Source organism: Chlamydotis macqueenii, chromosome 8 (assembly GCF_036417535.1).
Source record: "Chlamydotis macqueenii isolate bChlMac1 chromosome 8, bChlMac1.mat, whole genome shotgun sequence".
Taxonomy (NCBI): Eukaryota; Metazoa; Chordata; class Aves; order Otidiformes; family Otididae; genus Chlamydotis; species Chlamydotis macqueenii.
In genome coordinates, this window is record NC_141563.1 from 33,519,233 (window position 1) to 33,545,255 (window position 26,023).

Genomic DNA, 26,023 nt, shown 5'->3' on the forward strand with positions numbered 1-26,023 from the left:
ACTACACTACATTAAGAATGCATGAGGAGCCTGCCCTATGGCAGGTAAGAGAAACAGAAGGGCTTCGGCTGGCCCCTGCTAAAGCTGTGTCTCATTAATTCCTTTTTTTTTCAGCAATCTGCAAAATCCCCCATCTCCATGCTACGAACACAATAAGCTTATTTTACAGCTCTTCAATGAATTTCCTCACATGTCCAATGCATCAAGCTATTAAAATGAATACCCATCCCCTAATTTCTGCAAAGTATGGCTTGAATGGGACAGAAGTGAAACCATTGGTAAGGCTGAATGTCATGGGCATTTTCCAACCAGCCTGCACGTCCCCAGCACAGAACAGATATTATTGTCTTCTCAGAAATTAAAGTTCAGACTGCAGCTACTGGGGCTGTTGATTTCAGTGGTCTCTGAAATTCCTCTCTGATACTTTTCTTTACTCCTGGAACACATTTAATAACCTAGACCATGCATGAAGGTTCTCAGTCCATATCTGTGTTGCGATTTACTGACGAAAAAAAAAATGAATGATGTGCTTTGAGGAGCAGTCACGTCTGAGGAAAGGTATGACTGAAAGCATAGGAATACTCACGTGAATTTGTAGATGGTGTCGTGGAAGTCACAGGAGTCAAATTTAACTGAGAGATGTCAAAGTCATCACAATCATCTGCTTCCTGTGCCATCCCAACTTTGTTAAAGTAACTTGAGAAGGCCTCTGAGGTACAACTGAGGGAAGGCTGATCTGGTTTTCTTGATGGCACTGGTGGAGCCTGAGCCATCTGGAAATCTTTAAACATTTCTTTTCCCATTTTCTGTCTGGGCCTGTCTGTCTGCGGACTCGATCTGTTGGAATCACTTGTGGGTGGGACAGTAGCTATAGGAGCAATGGTACCTTGAAACATGGCTGCTTGTAAAGGCAAAACAGTTTGTGTTGGCATGAAGGCAGTTGGTTGGAACTGACCAGCTACAGATGGCCACGGTTGCTGAGTAGGAGGAAAAATACCGGGTTGGCCCCACGCTATGGGCTGTCCTCCCTGCATCACCTGAGCAACTGGAGGCTGAGCACCCAAGGCCAACTGCTGTTGAACAAGTGGTTGCTGTCCCCAGAATGAGGGCAGAACAGCTCCCATGGCAACATAACCTTCAAAGAATAAAAAGAGGAAGGGAAAAAAATACTTATAATATAATATAAAATAATATATTATAACATATTATAATAATATATTATTATATAATATAAATATAAATATAATATAAAAATACTTATATACAAAACCACAAATTAGTGAATATTGGGAAAAATCCTTCCCTCATCTGAACAAAAAAGTTCTTCTTTTCCTCAGTGAGCACCCCCTTGGGTCTGTGAAGACCCGCGTGCATGGACCTGTCGGCAGCCGGCCATCTGGCAGCTCCCTTCCCTGGGCTCTGTCAAAGCACAGCCGGAATCAGTTTGGTCAAACTGCCTACCAGACCCACAAGAACTCCCAAAACATTCTCTAAACTCACCCTCCTGCAGCACTGAGCTCTGCGGACTCTCCTTGCTCCCCTGACTCCCCCATCCTCTGCCTTTCACCTGTGCCTGAGGTGAAATAGAGCAAGGCTCTGCCATCTCTTCCGACACAGTTACAGTTCAAACCGTTGGGACTCCGAAAAGCAAAGCGTCTCAAATTGCACAACAAAAAGACAGAGTCTAGATGGGGGTCCTCTAGTTGGGGAGGAAATTAAAGATTAAAGCTAAAATTATAATTGCTTCCTGTCAGATCTGAACACTCTTTTCAAGCTACCAAGAGTTTGACTGCGTAGGAATTATACCATAGGTGCTTTCTTATTTACAAAGAAAAATAAAATACTCTGAAACTACAACTACTGTAAAAAATGTTACAAATTAAACCTCGTAATACAATTATGTTCCACTGAAAGACGTATTATGCTTTACAGACATGCCGTTCCACATTTAAATTAATGATTTACTGTTGATATTTTACAGTATGAAAACTTCTTTTACTTTTTAATACTGTCATAGCTTTAAAAGTCCTGTTTCTAACCTAAGTGTGTTTCTAACCTAAGTGTGTTCCTGAGTTCTCCGGTACCTTTTCCTCTTCACTTCATTTCTAGGCTGTTTTGTAATGCTAAATATAAGGGTGGCTGCAGAAGTGTAAAGGGAAAAGCCCAAAATAAAAAATAGAAATAGAAATTTGAAAGACTGAATTGATGAGTGATGAAAGAGCAGTAACTCGGATAGATATCTATTTCAATAGCTGTGTCTGATGGATTCTCCAGATGTCCTTTTATCTTGCCCTCACTGTAACCTCATCCAAGCAGCGAGGGTTTTCATCTGACCCCATCCCCAAGCACTTCACCATCAGTGTAACCCTTCTGAGATGCAGTGGCTGATCGGATGCTGCAACGCAGCCCATCAGAAGCGGAGTTAACCCATTAGAAAGTCACTGATGAATGATTCAAGGCACTCCTCATCCTCTTTTTTTCCTAAGCGGAGCTGAACGCGCTGCTCCTGCAGCAGTCTGAGTATCCCAGGGAGAGATCAGCAGTCAGAACCACGTGTCTGCGCAGAATGCTACACAGCTTTCGAATTCTGAGCACTTTGAGGAACACAGAAAAGTCTAAAGGAAATATCAGGATTTGGCTAAGTGGAACACCTCTGAAATGCAATCAAACTCTCCATGTCTCATTATTTACTGGAGACAGCATACTCTTAGCCAAATCCTTTTTTTTCCTCTCTTGCTGCGGTACCTAGAAGGTATGCTATCCAGATGGCTGAAATATGGTTGAAGTCCCAGTGACTTTTTTGGCTTTTATTTTAAAAATGTGGGTAAATTCAAAATAATGTACTCCCTTGTTAAAGGCTTGTTTTGCCTTGCCCTGCAGCACTGTCCTCAAAATCCTTCCCACTTCCACTGAACTAAATCAATGCCCCGAGTACTGAAATGCAAACCAGACCCGAGAACTGATCACCAAATCTGGGTCAAGCTTGTATTACCCCAGAATTCTTACCTGAGGGTACGGCAGCAGTGCTGAAAGGTACAGAACCAAACATGTCTGTACTAGCAGGAAGTGATTGGGATGAAGATGGGATAAAGGCATCACCTGGAGTAGCAGGAGTCTGCAGGAAGACAGGAATAAGATACATTGATCACATATCAGCTGCAGCTTCTGCAGCACATACTTTGCTGTCACACCATCTGTAAGTCCAAAAATACAGGTTTGGAGGGAGGAAAGAGAAAGAAGAAAGAATGGAAAGATGTAGAAGGAAAGAAGCAATAGAAATAAAGAGTATCAGAATTTGCTGGAGACGGGTGAAAAAGAAAGAAAATGAGAGACTCTGTACCAGAGGGAAAAATAAAAATAAAATTTGCCTGGAATACATCACATACCAAATATTGACATCATTTCCTTCTCCAGAACATACAGACATGTGATTCTAGGTGACAACCAGTAGAGGTAGTGACCCAGGAAAGAAACAGTAAAAGCAAATGAAGTAGCTGCAGGATTTCTGGGAAAGTGAATATTGCTTCCAATTAACCAACAGGACCAGAACCACAGGTCTACATTAAAGATCTAATCGAGCACGCTAAGGATGAGGAGACAGGACTTTGAACATCTGCATCCCAGACATGCTCCAGAAAACCTTGGAGATCTGAGGCTCGTGACTTCACAGCGCCTCAGTTTTCTCAGTATATTCATACTCCCCTACTGCTATTAAGGTTCAAAAACTTTATAGGAAAATTGTTGAGAAAAAATTCTTTGCCCTCAAAACACATTCAGCCCTCTCTCTCTCTTTTCTGTTTTGTCTTCCTTCCTTTAACAGCAGTTCTGGGCTATGTGCTTGGTAGAACCAAAGAGACACGATATATACGACTGTATCTGGATCTTCCCGTAATGCAGTGGAGAGGCACAGTGCAGTGAAGCATGCACCTCTGATAAACACCAGGGAAGGAGATCTGCAGCTCAGGGTATATCCTATGTGCCACCGAGCCCTACACCAGAAAATAAAAACCGGAGATATTTTTGCACATCATCATGAAGCAGTGACTCCACATTCAATTTGCTTCACTTTTATTTTCTCGTGACACAAAAACTACTTTGAAATCCTCCCTACTGGAATGGCTAAATTGTAAATGTGCTCAATATATGTGCTGAAAATAGCATGTAGGAAAACGCACAGTTCTGTTTCTCTGGATACTCACTGGGGGAGAGGTTACATCAGGAGGAGTGGACATGTCCCCAAAAAGCTCTAGTTGGGTAACAGCCTGTAAAGAGAAAAAAAACCAAACCAAACATTTCCATTTAACTCTCGAGGAGAAGAAACTGTGAGTTAACTACTTACAACTTGTAAAGTTAACTAGTAACAGATAGCTAGCAATATAAATCTCCCAAAAGCCATGTAGGCTTCCAATGTCATGTCCCACATGGAGGAAGCACATCGGTTCAAGCTATGGGATTCTGATACTGCTGATGGACCCAAAGAGCCAGCAGCTGATTCTGCAGGGAATTCTCCACCATAAAAAAAATGAATAAAGCATGAAAAAACTACCCAGAATGGGACTGGATGTATTGCTGCTCTGCCCTTAACATCACTAAGCACCAAGCATTATTTATGGCCAGCCCTTTTCCCCGGCTCCTTTTCTAAACTTCCATTTCAAGGTCTTAAAACACAGCAGCAGACTGTGGAAGTGACAGGAGGATACAGAAGGGAAGGGCTTTTAAAGTGCAGCCTGATTTCCCCTTGCCCACGGGACAGGTGTGACCTGGATAAGTGGACTTGAAGGAGGATGCACAACTGGGTTATGATAAGTTTCTGACTCTACATTTAACTCATACTAGAAATTTCTTCTCAGGGCATCCTTCAGATTGAATTCAAAACAGGTCACCCATACAGGTCTCATTCAACTGGACCAGAAGAGAAAAAGCACTTTCAGAATAAGGAGCACCTTGAGTGGCTGCATAATCAAAGCTCCTTCGCATGTTCTGCAGTAAAATGACTCTCTTCCACCAATGTGCATCTGCAAACCAGTTCATCTGGAGTCCAGGGACAGTAAAGCATGGATCCCTTATAGCTCCGCAGGAAGCCTAAAACTCATCTACCGTCCTTATCAGGTGGCTATCCTGGAAAGCTTTGATGGGAACTCAAGAACTACTCCTTCTCCACTGCCTTTCTTCTGCTTTCTTTCCTCCCTGGTATCATACCCAACCACACCTACACATGTGGAAGCCACAATTCTCATTTTGAATGAGACTTAATGCAAATTTTAATTCAGTCCATTGTATCTCCTCCCCAGCTTACGCACACAAACCTTGCAGCCTCCTGTCACATATACAGGTCTAAAAGTCAGTTGAGTGTTGACCTGCGATCGCAGCCAACACTTGGTGCTCTGGACATGAACCACAAGATTTCCCCCCCCTTCCCCAGCCTTCTATTATAAGTGAACATTTAAGAAATACAAAATACTATAATTTCAAAGGTTTATACATTTTTACAATCTAATCTCTCTTCTCATATAGAAAAGCAATGCTGCAATGACTTAGACTTGGAATTTGCCTAGCAGCTCAGATGATTCTCAGCTTTATGTCTAATGATGTACTTAGGGATGAATTATTTCACATTTCCTCATATCATGCCTTATATTAAATAGATCACACTGCTTTAAGGATATGACAATGTATTTTCTTCTTACGGGCTTATATATCCCTCTAAGTATCTGCGTGGAAATGGAAGAAGGAAGAAAGAAGAAAATCCATGTTTTCTTCAGGGGGCATTGATTCTGGTGTGCACTACTAAAACACTGCTAGAAGTAGCTTTGGGGGAAAAAAAAGCCCATAAGCACTGTTAAAATGCCCTAAGTTGAATAATAACAACAGCAGCACTCGTTTGGAAATCACTTCAAGCCTCCTGTAGGCACTACTGACTTGAGAGATGCTGGGTGACACCGAACCCCAGAAAAAGCCACTTTCTTCTCATCTCTCCAAAGTGCTTGTTTAGCACCACCCCTAAGTCTGTCCTTTTCCTGCATCGCTGGTGAGCTTCTCACTCTCTTCTCCTCTCTGGCTTGCTAAGAAATAGCACATGTCCTTTGGAGGAGGCGGTGAGGAAAGGCTCCCACGGTGCTTCCATGTCATGCGAGGAAGCAGGAGAGCAAACCAGAGGGGACGTGAAAGGGCAGGGCACACGTGGTTACACAGACTAAAAGGAAGTGTCTGGAAAGTTACACATTTGTGTGGAAAAAATATTATACGTTTCACATCATCACTGAAAATGAATTGTGAGTATACTTTTGAACTTGGAATTATATGGTATGTATTTGAAAGGTGGCAACTCAGATGTCTGTGCCTCAATACCCCTGTAAAATGGGAATAATAACGCTTTTCAAAGTACTTCAGTGTGATGGATCTTTGGAAATTCTTCACAGATATAATTCCGTTAAAGCTCTTAAGAGAAACTCTGCAGAGGGATTTCTAAACAGGCAGCTGGAGAGAGTGATAGGAAAGCCGACTTCATTATTTGTTGTAATAAACCCTCTTTCACAATATTCCCCAAGAAAAAGGAATATATTTACATGGGAATTATTTCTCACAGAACAGCAACGTTATATACAACAGGAGCTACAGAACTATGTCAGAGAATGTAAACAGAAATTGAGTGGGACACAACTTCCTAATTTATTTACTAGAGACAGCTTGAAACAGCAACGCTTGGAGGTGGGATTTTAAAGATCAAAATAGTTCAGCTCTGGATTCTGGATCTAGCTTTTCTCTACAACCCAATTCCCAGCCTGAATAATCAAATGCGTCTTCTCTGACACAGACGTAGTTTTACCCACTTGCAGCATATGAGATGCTGGCCACCAAATAGTTTTATTTTTGTGCTTTCACTGTCACTACAGAACTGATTTCACCCATTATGCTTTTCAAAATTATTCACATCTGATATTAGCTACGTTCCAGTGAAGTTAATCCCAAGCTGAACATTTTCAAATTGCACTATTCCTATAGATGATTTCATCTGTATTTCCTTAAAACATTTTTAGTGTCACAACCTTACCTGAGTGACTGAAACAAGATTTTCATCAATGTCCAGCAATAAGTTTCCATTCTGCAGCTGTAAAGCATGATTTATGAAATGAAATGAATGATTTATGAAAATGACATGAATTTCTGAGCATGAAAATGATAACCTCCATAATTATTGACTTCAGTATTGAAATGAAAGCCCTTTCCATCTTGCAGTGAGCACAGGTATGAAATCACCCAGTCAAAACAGTGAGTTTGAATGTCGCTGGGATGCAGGGCAAACATACACTTTATTTGTGCTAAATTTCATCTTCTGGTGATAAGGCAATTTTACTGCTTGCATCATAACTATTTATTTTCCCAGATATTTATTAATTCAGTAATAAGCATCCCCGGTGAGCTCTGATTCTGCTTACAGTAATGGAACTTTTCACTGGCTGGGTGAAAGAAAGGACAACATCCTCAGGGGAAAAAAAAAAAAAAAAAGTTTTGGACAACAAAAGGTCTAAAAGCAAGTATATGCAGAAAAACACAGCTTCCTCTTAACTAGGAGAACTACAACATCAATGTAAACATATTTAAGATGAATATTTTCTTTCCACGGTAATTTTTAAAATCACTTACATAAGTTAACTCAGGTTATATTTAAATCCATAGTCTGCGTGGGAGTACACTGCCCACAAATGCATACACATCTATATCCATCTACATATTTAACACAAATTATCCCTTTGGTGTCCTCAGAATGCTAAATTTCAGATAACATTTATTATAGTGTTGGAGACTTTATTTCTTAAGAAACAAACATAACAGCAAGTTATCGAAAATCAAATCTTAGATGACTGAGAATCTTCATACAAGTTACCAGCCAGTAATCCCAGCAATCTTAAAACAAAGCCCCCTCATCTCATCACAGACCTGAAGAAAAAAAAAGGGAAAAAAAAAAAAATAACCAGTGGTAAAAAGTAAAACTAAAGGAAGAAAATGCCATTATGCACAAGCAGGAAAGGACGGAGTCTTGTGCCTTGTTGGAGCTGACAGCATGTTCCTCTGGCCCCAGGTAAGGAAAATGTGCAAAAAAACTGCATCCATTTATTCAAAGAACTCCACAGACCTTGAAAATATTCTTAAAATGAATGCAGAGGGACCAGTTTTGGCCAGTAGTTAATAACTTTTTGTTCTGACAGCCCCCTTGTTTAACCCCCCCATCCTCCAGCATCCAGGGACGCAGCCCGCGTCGCTCTGAAGCGGATCCTGCCCCCAGCCGCACCGATCGCTCCGGGAAACCAGCTGAGAAATAACCACATCTCAGCACAGAGGAAACGTGTGCAGCGTTCAACGGCCCATTAGAAATTCCCACTTGTGCTGCAGCGGGACCTCGCGGCAAACATTTGCCCAACATGTCACGGCGCGTCCCCCAGTGCCCAATTATCACGTAGCGCTTGAGCTGCGTCTTCCATCAGCTCGTGTTCCGCATCACACGCTGGGTGAGGGTGAAATATCCCTGTCTATTAGAGCACGGAACAGCCCTCAACAGCGACTACGGCGAGGCTGCAACGTGGCTACCGAGGCCAGACCTTGGCCCTTCGAGCCTTCCTCCAGTTCAGCTCTTCAATACCAAGCACTTGACCTTCGCAATTCAACAATCCTCCCCCTCCTTCCCCGGTGCACGACAGAAAATAACCAGAAGCCTGGAAAGATGCTCCACTCCTTGATCTTTCCCTAGGATCGCTGCTTGTGGATTTCTCCACAAAGGGGTGGAAAAGTTTGCTTTAATTCTTCAAAAAATGCATCTCCTTGAGATTAGGAAAACAGCCCGACAGCTTCGCCAGCCAGGAACGCACCAGTCACTTGCGACCAGCCGCGCAGACCAAGGTGGAGGAAAGAGTACTAATCCTTGTACCGCAGTGACATTAAACCTATAATGAAAGTTCCATCTTTCTACACAGGCATGTGAGACACACTGTAAACCTTTTAAAGATGAAACATGTAAATCTGGCTTCTTAAAGCAGCAGCAGGCTTGTTAAACCACTCCAGCCAGTAATGAAAGGCCTTGTGGCACTTTTCACTAAAGAAAAACATCTTGTCCAAGAGCTGGAAAAAAAAACAAGAGTACAGAAGCAACGATAAGAGAGAAGTGAACTGCAGCTTCCATACACCTGAACCAAGATCGATCCACGTCCACTACAGTATTGCCTCTGATCGCTGAGTACTCTCAAAAATATCTTCTCTAAGCAATGCAAAAGTTCAGATTTTCAAAGGGAAATCTGAGACAGGCCTCTTGCGCTCCCAAAAGTGTGAAGCACTTCCTTCAGGCCTACGTAAAGAACAAGCCAAAATATTAAACTTCTGTCACTCTGTTTTGTTTACCAAAGGCCAGGGATCTACACTGACTTACGGCATAAGAAAACCTGCTTAATGTTGCTATATTTTGCAAACAAGATGATAAAAGTAGCATCTTACAAAATGCTGAAATCATAGAGAAGGAAACAAAGACTGTGCTTAAAAAGCATGAGTAAAATACACGGTAATGAACTTGTACTCTGCTACAGAGCTCAGCAAGTAAAAAAGGAGTATGAAGGATACTAAAAATAGCAGATAACCAGCAATTAGTAATTAACCTTTGAGCTGGTAATTGGCTATTTAAATCTTTTAAGATAACAGAGGGATTTAAACTTGGTTTCCCGCATTTAGGGTAAGAGCCCGATCGCTCGGCCCAGTAGACAGAGGGACCATCCAACCGCGCTGCCTGTCTGCATTTCCAATCTCCTTTTTCTAATGTCTATTTTACACTGGAAGTCTAATGACAAGTCAAATGGTTAGTCAAACTAAAGATTTCTGTTCTTATTTTAGTTGAACAAGTAAATATTTTGTCCCTGTCAAATATTTTTTCTGATGGTTCAGATCATTATTTAGTTAAGCAAAGCTCCAGTTATTTGCACAACCCAGTACAACAAATGTTGGTATTACTACGAGCTCCATGAGCTGCAAGCAGCTTGCTAATTAACCGCAATTCATTCTAAAAAACAATTAGAACTATAACGAAGGAGCACATTGGAACCGTGACTAAACCAATCATCAGTCAAACCACGTCTGGTAGGTTGCGACAGACTGAAAACTTCCAACAGACATATTGTTTTCCTGTAAAACTACTGCTGGATTAATGGAGTAGCATGGTAACTCAACAAAGAATTGCTCAATTACTTCCTAATTAAAGAGAATACACTGAAGAATATGGGAGTGAAGAAAAAATTGTCAATGCCTTTGCAATCTTCAACGTTCTACACATTCTAAAGATCCTCAAATGCTGTAATCTTCCCGGTTATGGAGCTGCTGGCAGCCACAATGCTACCTTCAACCCAGATCTACTCAGGTATAGCGGAGCACAACCTTTCAGTTGTACGGCTGCTGGGAACAGTTCGGATTATTCCCAACCAGTGCAAGCCACACCAGCAAGTCTGGCTGCCATAAAACAACACTGATTGATTTTTATCCAAAATACGTGCATTTGGGCTCAAACCCAGTGCTCAGAATCCTGAATCCTGGACATGGGAACCCTCCTGTTCAACATCTCTCTTTCTGGTTTCACAGGGCATTCCTCTTCAGGTAATTCTCCTCCGTATTTTTGCTTAAAATATAAACCCAAGTACTGACTTTGGTAGGACAGCCTTGAGCTTCATCGCATTCACCAAGTGTCCAGTTCCCTTCGCATGCACACTGGAAAGCGCTGGATGTGCTGGTTAAAAGTGGTGTTAGTCAACCTGTGCAGCTAAGGAGGCGGGACAGTTAAGGATAATTGATAGAATAGATTGCTGTGGAGTGTTTGAGTGAATTGCCTCACTGGCACTCAATAGCTTCCTTTAAATTAAGGATCTCTTCATACGATCAAAACATATGCATACTCATTTGTTTATTTTCTCTTGCCACTTGAAGAGAACTTAATTCTGAATTCCTTGTGTACTTTAGGTATTTACTCTTCTAGGAAATGCTATTTAAAACGCTTCTATTACCGCTTTTCTCTGACAGACTGTAATAAATCAAGATTCCAAACGGGTGACGCTAGCTTAGAGCCAGACCCACGCTGCTTCGAGCCAACACAACATCCAGGATCATGAAACCTCCCAGAGCTCAGAGGATGCTGGTGCAAAGGTCCCAGCCACATGGTCACCTCCTCCACGTCTTCTCCGGATCCAGCATGGTGGGTTCAGAGAGCATGGTATGCACCATGGTATACACCAGTTACATCACATGTATTTAGAAGAAATGCCACAAGTCCAGAAATATCACCATGTTGTTTAACTAACAGAATGTTGACACAAGCCACAAAAGCTGCTGTAATTTACATTTACGAACAGGCCCTGACATCTGTCTTCTAGAAACAGCTTTAGATTTAGGTACCTCCACAAATACATGTGGCTGATGCAATGCAAAGATATTAAAATAGAACATATTTTCCCATTCAGCAGAAAACTGGAAAGGAAGTGGAAGAGCAAAACATTTCATCTGATACAGAGGCAAAAGGCAGTCTGCACCAGATTTCATTTCAGCCTGGAAAGCCTGCTAGCAGGACAATTCCTGTGGGTTAAAAAGAGCTTAAGATGTGGTCCACAATATTAATACGACAACAATTATGTCAAGACATTTTATTCTCATCTGTGAAACAGCATTCCTACACTACTGCAACCAACTATTTGACATGCTAGATACAAAATTATGATGGACTGAAACCAGAAGTTTGCAAGGGCATGTTTTCAATGTTCAGAAACTATCCAGATTAAGATTCATCATATTAAACGGTCTGTACACTAACAATGGATTAATTCTAACATCTAACCCTCCAGATCATTGGAAATCAGACTATGAATGCAGGTTAACAGCTTTTTTTTTCAAATGTTCTTGCTCTGGCATTGGAAGAACAATTCTTCAAGAGCAAAGGCTCAGACCCGGCCACTCGCCTCAGCTGAAGCTGAATGGAGTCTGCTACTGAAAATTCAGGTGTTTAAGTGTTTTTTTCCTGTGGAACCACTCCAACATATCAGCTGCACTGCTGTTTAAACCAGTGCTCAGTGAAGGTAAAAGGCTTTTATTCAGAGTTTTTACTTGCATTTTGCACAGGTATAAACAGACACAAAGTACAAAACAGCAGATGAGGCCCATAGGTGTTGCTAAAAGAAATGCATAACCACCTCGACAAATCTCAGTGACCTTCCACAAAGCAGAAGTAATTAAATCACAGCTAATGCCAGACTTGGATGGGTAACATGCATACACACCTAACACAGAGCCCAAAAAACCCAGATGTGTCAGCAACCTGCCCAATGCACCAAACCCGCCCCACAGCGTCACAGGATTTGCCTCTCCTGCATCAGCCAGACCTGGCTGAACGTGGGACCCTCCTGCTACGCCAGCAGCTCCCCTCTAACCCCAAAGGAAGGAAAAAACCCGCAGATATAAATATCTTAAGCCATGATGGCGCAACGTGAGCAACATCGCTGGAGATCACCCAGCAAGATCCGCGGCGATTGCCCGGAAGATGACTGGGGGCAGGTGATGGAGGCGGCAAAGGGGACGGTACCCACACAGCAGACAGAAACAACCGGCTGATGTGTGGAGAGGCTGCTATAACAAGGGCCTCCTGCTACAGCACAAGTCTCGCTCTTGAAGACATGTACGTGACAACAACATCGCACTTTCAGGGCTGGGATGTTACCTTTGGCATGGTGCTAAACGTTTCTGTCGCAAGGCAGCAGTGGTATCACAGTTAATATTGCTATTAAATCAAAAGGCAAGCTGAGAGGAGGAGCCCATGGAGCAGAAATGCTTCCAGCGCTGCACAAAATCTCAGAATAGTTACTGCAATGTCTACACTACAGATACCGTTATGTATACCCACCTCTATCTAAAAAAATAGCCAGGCCCCACCAAAACGTCAAAGAACTCATGCCACAAGACATTATCATAACAAACTAATGTATTTTCAAACTTTGCATCAAGTAGCTGTGACTGTTAAAAACACACGTCCCACACTGCAATGTTAAACTTCGTAGGTGGGGATTGCTTGAGTGTAACTAAATTGGGGCATCTGAACACAGGTGGCTCTTCTAGCAAAGGTAAACAAAACCGGACAGCTTTGCAGGCACAGATGGTCAGAGCCTGGGTCTGTGCACACTCTTTCTTCTCATGTTTGATCCTGAAAGCCTGATGGTGAAGGCTGAAGTCAATGTCACCAGTCTACAAGTTGTTTCTGTAAAGCCGCTGATGAAAGCTTAGGGGAAAGCCAGAGTTACAAAGCTCCTCTCCAGAAGAAGTGCCTTTGTAGAGGCTGGTGAGTTATCTGGAAAGCTCCTCCAAACTATTTTATTGCCAGACATTTTGGTATGCCATTACTCCAGGAACCAGATTTCCACATGAGCTGGTGGAGCCCCGGGTTGCCCATGCCTTCCAGATGATGCCAGGCACACTTCTTCTAACACAAGACCTGAAAAAATCAGATCTGCAAATGGCACCGTAACCCCAGACAGAACTAAAACTCAGCTTTCCCAAATGCATCTTCTGAATTTCAGCAGAAGGATGAGGCAGTCCTTATGGCTTCTAGACCTAAGCGGGCTCAAGTCCAGCCCACCTTCATCTGCTCCTCCCACGCCTTGCCCCCAGGGCGGCCAAATTACTCCCCATCCATTCCACCCTGGTTTATTATTTTCCACGTAGCTGGTGCTAGCCAGTTGACTGCCTGTGCTGTAAGACATCAGCTACAATGCCTTGAATCTTTATACAGCACCAAGACGAGTTGTTTGAAAGCCGTCATAAAATTGCAAGCAGATAGTTTAGACATTCTGATGAGAAGAGAAGGTTTTATTGTGATGTGACTGACAGTCTCCGTGAAGGGTATTTACAGTCTGACTCTTATTACTAAAAACACCGTGACAGGTAGAACTTGATGTGGATATATAATGGGGAGACGATGGGAAATTGTGACAAAAAGAGCTCATTAAACATTTCGCTTTTTTAGAACAGTTAATTTCACGTACGGAACTACAATTTCTAAGTGCAGCGTGTACCACTTAACACAAGCGCTTTGGGGTAAGCTTGCTTTCTTTGTCTGGCTTGATGTCTGTTCTCAGTGAACAGAGGAGAATAGGAGAATTGGTCTAAGGAAGGAGCAAAGAGAAAACAGGAATGAATACAAGAAGTGCAAGTTGACAGAGAGGAAGAGGGAGATACTGGCAGGATACTGGATATCATGAAAAGTGTATGTGCACGCCTGGCAGAGCAAATCTACAGGAGAGTAGGATTTGCTCGGAAGGGATGCAGCAAAGAGATGGGGAAATACAAGAATTATATCGAGTAAGCAATCTTTTCATCCCAATGTCAGGGAAGAGACTTGGCAACCAGCCACCCCTCATAATTGAGCTCACTGGGCATGTTCAAATTCTGAGATCCGAGACTCGTTCCTTTCCGCCTCATTTGCACCGTATTTACATTACTTGATATCGGAGATCATGAGGAGTCAAACTATGAAGGGCTTTGACACCTTCTGACAAACGGCCTCACACAACGACACAGCACTGTGTAAGCCCATCAGCTATCTGGACGCATACACGGTGTTGAAGACTCCTGCTTCATGGCACTGCCACGAAGATGCTCCACACCTTCAGCCACAACGGGATCCCACACGCACAGGGAAATACTCACCCAAATGGTTCTGGTTTCTTAGGAAGCGATACTGTACAGAAAATCAGTATGAATTACACTTCTCTGTTTCAAAGTCAGCTTTTGAAAAAGGGATTCTGGCTTTTAGTTTTTACACTGTGGTAGATCTCAACCCACCTAAGCCTAACTATGTAGAAGTTATCACACCTGCAAGTCATTTAAAGTTCCTCTACAGCCACCAAAACCAATATCCAGTCGCTTGATTTCCACCTGAGAGGGACACTTCGTGCAGACTGGAGGAATTTCCCCGTGAAGCGGCTGCTTCTCTCCACTGGCTGCAGTCAAGAGTGGAGGGCACCTAGATGACGACTTCAGCATCCCTCACTTTTACGTGCGGAGACCAGACATAACTCGCCGGAGAACACACCGGGGCAAACAATCCCAAGATGGAAAATCGATGTCTGTCCAGGGAACGTGGGCAATTCAGTTTGAACTCAAGCAAAACTTGCTGCATTTTTATTAAGTGCTGTATTTATTGTCTGGAGAGACAATTCATGGTGCCTGAAACCTATTAGGAGCTACAAAAAGTTTCTCACTTTATCCATCCATCATGAAATTAATGAAAGCAAGATCTTCTAATAAAGAAAGTGTCCTTATATGTTTAAACCAGGTAGATGAGCTAGATTATTTGCCCTCAGATTGAATTTTAGAGGTTTATATAATAATGACAGCTATAAATTGAAAAAAAAATTATGGCAAGTGTCTCAATGACAGAGAGTCTCAGATGTGGAAGGGTGAGCAATAAATCAGATGGGCAGTGGAATATTAAATTGCTAATTTTAAGAGCTATTGCTGCTATTCTTTTTTTTTTTTTTAATACATACTAATGAAAAAGTGAAACAAAATCTTAGCTACATATTTCTTCCTGTTCTTTTTCTTCTCTTTTTCTTCATAAATTAAAGTAGATAGCTTGTTTGGAGAAAAAGCTCTAATCGCTTTAAATTTAACAATGAAAGGGCAAAAAGAAAAAAAAATTAAGTCTGCAACCAGCTTCACGGAGATGACAGATTAAATATAGTTGATGCCTAGAGAGTAGGTTCCATGTCCTGTATCTCACAGCCATGTTCTTGACCAGGACAGTCTAATACCAAAGTGTCTGCAGACATTATTGCAACTGTTCAACAACCTAAATTACAGACCATACCCAGAGTAAATTTGAAACATTGCCGAAGGAATAATAAAAAAATCGCAGGAAAGGTACAGTGGAAAAACTGTAACACTGAACTATATGAGAAACGAGTGAAAAATCCTACAGCTCTCCCCCCTTTGCAAATACCTTAATTAGTTATGCGATATGAGTTATTTTACCAGATTTTCCCAGGCAACACGATGATGCCTTCCTCCTCCCAGTGGCTTATCATGAAATACTTATGGCAAGTTTTGTTTGTTTGTGCAAACCACAGAAGTGTCACAATTCACACCCCCATCCAGCCCCTCCCCAGCATTTATCTTCTTTATTTGGCATCCCAGGCTCCACGCTCAGCCCAAGCTGTGCAAGTTACCACATCCTTACGTGAAAGGAGTCTCTTTGTCTCTCTTGAATACAGGCATTTTTTCCCATGCTTACAGCAGGCTGAAATTCCTGACCTTTTCCTTTGTTTTTCTCCTTTCTCACACAAATCCTCCAAAATACTAATTTTAGAACCATAGAACGGTTAGTGTTGGAAGGGACCGTTAAAGCCCGCCCAGTCCAACCCCCCTGCAAGGAGCAGGGACATCTCCAACCAGATCAGGTTGCTCAGAGCCCCGTTCAACCTGGCCTTGAACGTTTTCAGGGATGGGGCATCCACCACCTCTCTGGGCAACCTGTGCCAGTGTTCTACCACCCTCAGTGTAAAAAATTTTTCCCTAATATCTAATCTGAATCTACCTCCCTCTATTTTGAAAACATTACCCCTATTATTTTCCACATAACCAATGCGGTTGAACAATTTTTTGAGGTATTTATAGCACAAGTTTATATTAAATGGTATAACTTGCCCTTCAGCACACGCACATCTTGTTGCTAAGGCATCTGTCCCTCCACTTCTTCTTTCAATCACTTGTTACCATTCCTTGCACATTTTGGGGCTATGTTTCAACTCTTCAAAATACTAATACAGAGGAAGGGAATGGTGCCATTTGGATATAACAGCATATTACATCTATTTTTGAAGAGTCGACTGTCCACGCAAGGCATAGGACAGAAAGAATTAAGTTGATGGTCTATATTGACCCTTAGCCTCTAGTATACTGAGAGTGCTACAGAGATAATACATAGCAATATCGGGAGAAATCTCCTTGTGCTGATTACAGCCCATAATAACCAGGAAAGCAAAGATTCTGCCACTTGGGAATTCGCCGAGTGAGGTCTTATTGCACACTTAATCTTGATGCAGTACTTCAGAGTTTCCCAGGGCTGTTTAAATTAATGGTGATTACACGTATCTCTGCCCTACAACTCTACAGCCCTTACTAAGCTACCACAGAAGTTGGTTTTATTGGAAAAATAATTGTGTTTCTATGGTGTATGTTAGGTTGAATTTTGATGTAATTTGTTTGGTTTTTTTTTTCTCTCCCCCCAAATGACACAAAAGTAATTCTAATGCAAATTCCCATTTTTTTTTTTGGTAACATTTGATTTGAAGCTCCTTAAAAAATCTTTACTTATCAGCACGATGCATTCACCAGAAAATTTTCTGAGAGGTGTAGACATTATAGCCACAGAAAAATCACCGCAGAGGTCACAGACTACGTTCTGACATACCTTTTCCCAATGCTACTTCTCTTGACCTCCACTTTATTCAGACCTTGCCTCCCCTGCTGCCCTACTAAACCAAGCTGTGAGGAGCACAATATATGAAGTACAACTCTGATAGAGCACACCGGGGAGAAACCGCAGCCTGTGCTCAGTCAGCGTGAGAAGCCTTGTACAGCGCTGGGTAATAGAGGAACCCTTCTAATGCAGGCAGCAACGATTCATGAATTAACATGCAGAAGGCTCATTGTCGACTCTTAACCACAGATAACACATTTATCAACGGTGACTTTCATAAGAATGAGATGGAAAAGACAGAAAGGAGATTTAAGTCATGAACGAGATGGATATAAGTGACATTACAATCCTGGTTACTACTGTGAACCAACCCAATCAACCCGTAACACATCACTGATAAAATCCACATCACCAGGAAGGCACCAAATATTACATACAATAACAAAAGTTACAGAAGCTAAGAAACACATCATTTCTACTGCAAATAATTAGGGAAGATACTTACACTTACAGGTTGACTTTTTGGCACATCATAAACGCCTTCCTTCTTTTGGCTGGTAGGAACCTGCAACAGCAAATGAAAACTAAGGTCATTACCCCAGCAGGCTTCATGTAAACTTGACATCACCAACTGATATGTATGTACAGGGTAGTCATTTAATACTAAATCAAGGATGGTTCGCCTCTCATTCAAGCACTAACATTAACGGAGACAGTACTGAAGAAACAAAATATCTCTGAATTTTTTTAAATTTTGAAGATCAAGAGTGTTCAGAAATGAAATTTTCACCCTCAGTTAAGTTAGGTTACATTAAGTCCAGGCGCACTCAGGTCTCCTTTGTACTTAAATGGTTGTTTTTTTTCATTTTACTTGGGGTTAGAAGATGCACATGGAAGTCATGATCAGATCAGTATGTCATCTTCCTCCACGGCAGAGATCCAGAGCAGAGCTACCCATCTGAGGGAAAGCGATCTTTGGCCTATGGCATAGATTTCTTCCTTCCAATTCATTTAAAAATCTAAGTCAAGTAAAGTCATAACACAGACCTCGGCAGTAATGGGGCCCTACGGCTGCTGTGAGCCATGTTTGGGTACAATTCTGCCATTTTACTAAGGCATTACTGGCCTGTCACAGCTTGACACAGTCAGGGAGCTGAAGTCAACAGTCTCACACGGACAAGGGACGACACACTTAAAAATCTTTGGGCAAGTCTTTAGTTGAGTCAATAGTAATGATTTACACCTGCTCACGTAGATTCAGTTACTGTTCAAACTTTCATTTGCCCACGTTTAAATATCAAAGTCTTCACAGGAAACAGTGCATCTTTAATTCCGTGCACATTGCAGAAGTTTTTCAAGAGCGTGAGTGCAGTACCCTCACAGAAACTGAACGAGCTTTTTAAAAGACCTCTTCTATTCCTATCCTGGGAATGACTTGCTTGCCTTGGATTTCTCAAAGTACTGTCTTCTTCCACCAAAACCACCTATGACATTAGATAATGCGAAACTGATATGAGTGGAACAATTCGATTTCATGGAAATAAAGTGCTCTCTGTTTACAGACTCCTGAGTGACAGTGCAAGAGCAAAAACTAAGAACAGTGTATTTAGTCAGTGACTGGGAAGTTTAGTCTTAACAAAAAGAGGAGAAAGGTGGTGAGATAAACTATAAACTGTGAGCAGCACATTGAATCACAGAACTACAGAACGTGTTAGAAGGGACCTTCAAAGGCCACCCAGTCCAACTCCCCTGCAAGGAGCAGGGACATCTCTAACCAGATCAGGTTGCTCAGAGTTCCGGCCAACCTGTCCTGGAATGTTTCCAGGGATGGGGCATCCACCACCTCTCTGGGCAACCTGGGCCAGTGTTCTACTACCTCACTGTAAAAAATTTCTTCCTTATATCCAGTCTGAATCTATCCTCTTTTACTTTAAAACCATTACCATATTTTTCTTTTCTCTCTGGAAAGTTTCCCCATCAGTCAGCTTCTTCATGAAGCCATCCCAGCTGGCACACTCCTATTCACAGCTTATTATGGAATGACCATTCCCCTGCACTATTGATCCCTCCTTTCTTATTCCAGCTTGTAATTACTGTAGAGAAATGCTTCTGACTTCCATTATCAAGAGAGACAAACTTTTCTGAAAGACATTTTTCTCTCCCAATTCGCTATCGCCTGTCTCCCCATTGTCTTTACTCGCCACGTACCATCACGCTGTTTCGCGTTGCTGCTTAGACTGGGAGTCTGCAAGGGATTTCTCCTGATTTTTGTCTTTGATTAGCGACACCAGCAAAGAGGTACCAGCACTATTGCTGTTGACAGCTCTGGCTCCGTGACAGGCTGTGAACTATTTTGATTACTTGCATCTTACCGGCAACAAAAGCACCACAACTCAGAAACCCCCATCTCATATTGTCAACTCCTGACGGAGCAGAACTTGCCTCTCCAGAGAGACCAATGCTCCCATGTACACAATACAAAACCACCTAACAAAATCCCATCCCCGCCTCACTACCACAAAATGATAGACAGGTAAAGAAATGCTATTAAGAAATCTGACACCAGGTGAGAGGATCGGTACCCGCTCAGCAATCACATCCTTGCATAACTTAACACGTTCGAGCAACTTACAGACAGACAATATTAAAAGAGCAGATAGACACAGACAGTCTTTGGGGTAATGTATCAAAGAAAGGTGACAGACAGAGAAAGAACGCTTAAAAAGGAAACTGTGACCTCTACTATGTTAAAATGAAACAGAAATTCTCACTTTTGGCACCTATCTTTCATCTCCAGTTACCCACTGAGTGGAATCCTTTCCAGCAAGGGGGAAAGAAACTCTTTGCCTACCAGCTCTTGGTTGAAAAACCAGAGCAGCACCAAAAGAAAGAAGATTTGGTGAGGCTGAAGCGAGGATGACGTAGACACACGTTTACCAAAGTGTAGTGTGGGGAAGGCTTTGGAGTAAATAATAGAAGCTGGCACCAATTTGCATCAAACTAAAAATAAAAAACCAAAATAAAAAAAAAAAAAGAAAAGAGGACCTTTTCTAATTTCATTTTTAGTAGTAGCCCGGATGGTTCTGAGATAATCAAGATCCTGTAAGAGAAATAATTTTGCTAGTGATGTGAGCGTATGATCTGAGCTGCGGGAAGTCAGATTTATAGCGAGCTCAAAGCTCAAGAAGTCCATGGCAACTAGGAAGCTCACGGCTCTGGGCAAGTCTGCCGTAGCAATACTTCATCATCTGTCAATTGCCATAGATAACAGAAAAAGACTCACAGCTCCCCAATCTCAGCATTTACTGTTCTCAAGGTATTGCCTGCAGTAAATACAGAGAAGGACAATGCCAGACTGCATGTACTGAGAGTATACATCCTACGTATCACAGGTATTTGCTGTGCATCACTGCGGGAGAAAAAATTTCATCCCATCCAGACGCTGTCATATGAAGCCTTGAGCAAGTCTCCGGTGACTTACAGGACAGTAACAGCAACACCTTGAGATGTGGCGGGGCCTCAGTAGCTACTTACCATCTTCTGTTTCTATTAGAAGAAAACAAAAACGTCCAGAGAGTCCTCCTGCTCTTTAGGCCATTCCTCAGAACACAATTCCTACTTCTCTCCTACCCACCAGAGTCTGCTCTAGGATCTCCAAACACTGGGAGGGAATGACGACCCCATTTTGGTTGCTTCCACCAGTGCTTCTCTACAGCATCACTAACAGCTCTGCACTTCAATAAACAACAATCAGATTTTTAGTTGTCATAGGATTTCCGGTTCTAGCATAAAACTGACAACCAGGTAATAATTTCTCAACAGACTGCTTTCCTGAAAATAGTCAAACTTTCAACATTATGTGTTAGGAAATTTTCAACTTTGGGTGTACTCACACCTCGAGAGCTTTGCGTGTCTTGGTCTAGAGATGCAGAAGGATGCACATCCTAGTCTGTGTGGTGGGGTGCCAAGAAATCAACAGCTAAACAAATCTCATCTTAATTACCCTGTAATGGGCTCTATAAGATCGTTATTTTCTAATGTTTAACTTGCATTTCCCTTTCTTAGCTGCTTTCCATTTTGGCTTACAGCTACCCTACCCTTCCATTTTTTCTACTATCACCCTACCTTTTCCCATTACTTAAAAAAAAACACCTCTTTTTTTTTTTTTTGTTCTATCCTTGCTGCTGTCTACCTCATAAAAAGCTTTTCCTATTAGCAGCTCAACCTCTAGTAAAGCTAGACGAAATGCTAAATCACTGCTTAAATCTCCTTCCCCTCCATGCTGAATGATTTCCTCAAATCACAGTTTTCTTACAGCATACAGAGATTTCTATCTATCTCCAGATTTGCCTCTAGTATGTGATACAAAATGAATCACATTATATTTTAATAAACCCCGTAGTGATCCCTTGAGGATAAATTGAACAACAAAAGATTATTTTATATTGGTTTCAATGCAATTTTTTTGTCAGTTTGAGGAATACGAGCTTGAGCTCTAACATAACATATGCACTCTGAAAATATTTTCCCCAGTCTGGGGGATACCCATTGCTCAGTTATTTCTTTGTTTAGCCAGAAAGAAGAGCAGTACCATCAAAATGTCTTTCTTAGAATTATTTAGACGGTCTGCCCTCTGTCAGATTTCAGTATTCACTTCTTGGCGTAAAAAGTTAAAAAAAAAAAATCAGAAAAAAAAAGAATCCACAATTCAGCACCTCACATGGTATAAAAAGTTTAAGACCCTTTATAAATTGACAAAGTTAATAAAATTTGGAGCTTAAATGACAAACAACAGAAAAATCACACTGCGACCAGTCGATTATTCACGTCATGTCACCAGAATGAAATGCCAGACATTTTTGTGATGAATGAAAACTAATAAAAGTGAACTACGTATGAAATGTGCTTTACTAAATGCTTGCAATCGTCGCGATGCGAACACCGAAGTCAGCGGTTTTATACCTGATAAATGTTTTCTTCCGTTTCAGGCTCACGGATCGGCTCGTGTCCAGCCTCAAACACAATGTACTGTGACACCAGCCGCCAGAGAGGAAAAGTCAAAGATGAGACAGAAGGGAAAAAGGCTATTTGGAAATCCACGTAAAAACAGAGGCAGACATTAAAGAAACAAGTTCAAAGCACGGGCTGGCAGCAGGGCAACCGGTTTGTGGGAAAGCGCAGAGTAAGGTTGTTTCATATTTCATAAACCGGCAATGAACAGACCTAAATCTCCTCTAATGATCATTACAGCAACTTCCTAATTCTTCCTCACTAGGGAGACCGCCTGCGGCCCAATATTAATTTTCTCAAGTCAGTGTGAATTTTGCCTCTTTTATATAATGGCAATTATTTCCACACGTATTTATAATAAAATAAAAAAAGCTAAATCCAAAATAGGAGAATAGGACGGTGCTCATGCAACAGGCCACATGGCAAAAGGCTGTCAACAACACTTTTCATTTTCAGGTTCTTCCTTTATTGTGAAGAGCACAAAGTAAAACTCTTGACATTATAAAAGCTGAATAGTGATTCAGGGCATCCTAATTTTTATTGTCCTTCTTGCTGCACCTTAGGCACAGCTCGGTATTCACTAATGGTTGAATCAGTTTCTTTCAGCGTGCCTCCCACTGACAGGCCTAAGTGGAAGAACACAAAATCTCCACAGGGAAAAAAAAAAAAAAAAAAAAAAAAAAAAAGTAAAAAACTATCCTATATTTTGTTTCAGCACAAAAACATGAGAATTAAATTGCATCTTTTTCTTCTTCACACTCAGCAGGCTATTGGACACGAATATATTGACCTATTACTGATAATCATCTTTGCTCCCAGATATTGTGCCTGGATGAAACAAGACTTAAATTTCAGATCTATCATTATTAAATCATAGCCCAAATGCCAACAAGGTAGTGTGTTGTAACATCAACTCCATTGTCGCTTTTTTACAAATGTTCACCCTCTGAATTAAACTCTGGCCCAACAGAAAACAAAAAAAAAAGTCAATTTATTACTTTCAGAATAAGATGTCACCTTCCTTATTCTCAAAGTACCCCCCTTTTCAGTCAGAGTTTGTATTAAAAAATTATGACAAATCTCATTCGTAAACCTAACATTTGTACTCACAAGCTGCATTTTAGGAAATATTCACAGCATATTTAATCTACTGTTTCTATACCCAAACTGAAATATTCTATTTTATTCCATAGAGGTACATTGAGATGTTACTTACAGCTTAATCTCTAAATATCCTACTTTCTGTAAAAATCTTACAAGTTTCTCAGAAGACCTATCTCAGTAAATTTCAAAACATCTTGTTAAAGGACTTGGCTGGTTTGAAGATAACATGTATGTAGCCATTTCTGAAACTCCAAGGCCATACAGCTTCAGAAATTACCTGGTATACAGGATCTTCTACATCTTCTTCCAAAATTGTCTACAGCAAAGTAAGAGGACAGGCAGTAAAAGCAAAGAACATAAACAGTACAGATAAAAGAACTGTATTCAGAAATTAAAGGAGAGCAAAGAAATAAGCAAAATAGGCAGGTAAGTATATAGTTCTCTTTCTTTAGCATACAGATAAAGTCACATTATTGTACAAAGTAACTTTATTCAAGTTTCATCCGATTTTAACAATTTGCCCCTTATTTTATTTGATTCAAACACACACATTCAGAAGCCTACTGAGTCTTCCCTAAAGTATCAGACACTGTTAAAAACCTGACTTACAACACACTGACCTTCCTTAAAGCTTTCCTTCTGAATTAGAAGAAACACTGTGTAGGAAACAAATAGATAATTTCCAGTTGCTAAACATGCTCATCATACCCAAGTGACAGCTTTCATCACTGTTTAATCCTACTTCTGACCTCTCAACAGCTGTTGGGTTCGTATTTGTCCATTTGAAGCTACCACCGCTCAAACTCATTGCTGCTAAGAAATGCTGAAGATGCTCAGTGCCTCTCTGGAGCAACTTTGGGGGAACACTTCAAACCACACTTTTCCTGGCAGTAGTCTAAGCTTATGCGTGTACCTGGTAGACCGCTTGTTCACACTGTTTGTCCTTTTGTGCCTTTTTTTCCATTTCTTCCCTTTGTTTCAGTTCATAGATGAGCTGAAACAGGTCTCGCAAGTCCAGAATTACAGGTTCAGCCTATGGAAGCAAACACAGGAAGGAAAGTTTCTATATGGGAAAATACACGCCTCTTATCCCATCCTGCTGATACAGCACCTCCACAATTGGAGAGAATTTAATACAAAATTAATTTCTACCTTAGCATCCAGGCTTGGGTTAATTTCTATCGAACTAACTATATTTGCAAATTAATGATAATTATAATTATGAATATAAAAGGCACAGATATGAATATAAAGGCGTACTTATTAGTGATTTCTCATACAATGGAATTATGATAGACTATAGGGCCTGTTGTGACAGGACTAGGGGTAATGGTTTCAAAATAGAGGGAGACAGATTTAGATTAGATATTAGGAAGAAATTTTTTACATTGAGGGTGGTGGAAAATTGGCATAGGTTGCCCAGAGAGGTGGTGGGTGCCCCATCCCTGGAAATGTTTAAGGCCAGGTTGGACGGGGCTCTGAGCAACCTGATCTGGTTGGAGATGTCCCTGCTCCTGGCAGGGGGGTTGGACTGGATGGCCTTTGAAGGTCCCTTCCCACTCAAAGCATTCTATGATAAAAAAATACATCATGAAAGATCAGAAATAGCGTAACGCTATTTCTCAAGCTGATTTCATGAATTTGTTATTGAACACTTAAGTAGATGCTTGTGATATGTCTAGCACAATAATAAACAATAAAAGACTGGCCTCTTGCACAGCTTCTTATAAACACAGCTTTTCTATTGAGTTACGCTGTAGAAAATGACAGTGATCTGATACTTACCGCCTGGGCTGTTTTTATTGCCACAAATCTATGATTTCCCTCCTTTCCACATACATATCCAAACGCTCGATGGTCTGTGATATCCTTTGCGATGTATGAAATTTCATGAACTGCGTGGTGGTGCTGTAGTAGCTATTAAAAAAAAAATACAGTAAGAAAAAAATCCATCAAAATGTTCCATTACAAAGCTGTATAACTTTCATCAGTGTGTTACCTGGATTTCAATACACCTATGGAATTAAACCAAACAATCAGAACCTGGTATCAAAATAAATTAATATCTGAACTCTTTAAACTTACTATCTTTTCAAAATCTCGCCAAACTTGACTTGCTTTAATAATTTGACTAAAAGCATCAACAGAATATTTTTCTTGATATCTTTCGGTGAGATATAATTAAACAGAAAATATGTTACCTAGTTACTATCTACTCAGCACCCTAGGTACAGAATTTATATTTGTAGATATTTAAAAGAAGCAGCAGCTACTACAGTTGTAATGATCCAACTTGAAATCAATGCTAAATGCACAAGCTCACATCACTTTGGTTAACTGTCATAACAAAAAGACTCAATTTTGCTTTAAATGTACCAGTAAAACCAGAGCCAGAACATGAATCAGACTCCTATAAGTACGTCT

The 26,023-nt window shown here is 41.1% G+C and overlaps 1 protein-coding gene across 2 annotated transcripts in view; it reads right to left on the bottom strand.

Annotated features, from left to right (window-relative positions):
• The window catches only part of DAB1 (DAB adaptor protein 1), a 137,834-nt gene that overhangs the window by 13,775 nt on the left and 98,036 nt on the right, over nt 1–26,023 (bottom strand). The window contains exons 5-13 of one of the 2 annotated variants that reach the window (XM_086753274.1): nt 25,385–25,516; nt 24,513–24,632; nt 23,877–23,915; nt 22,448–22,513; nt 17,991–18,050; nt 7,052–7,108; nt 4,200–4,262; nt 3,007–3,115; nt 587–1,135 (exon numbers count right to left, since the gene is read on the bottom strand). In XM_086753274.1, coding sequence (XP_086609400.1) covers nt 587–1,135; nt 3,007–3,115; nt 4,200–4,262; nt 7,052–7,108; nt 17,991–18,050; nt 22,448–22,513; nt 23,877–23,915; nt 24,513–24,632; nt 25,385–25,516 — 1,195 coding nt within the window. The remainder of the gene's footprint in view (nt 1–586; nt 1,136–3,006; nt 3,116–4,199; nt 4,263–7,051; nt 7,109–17,990; nt 18,051–22,447; nt 22,514–23,876; nt 23,916–24,512; nt 24,633–25,384; nt 25,517–26,023) is intronic. The other variant, XM_086753275.1, reaches the window with a different exon arrangement.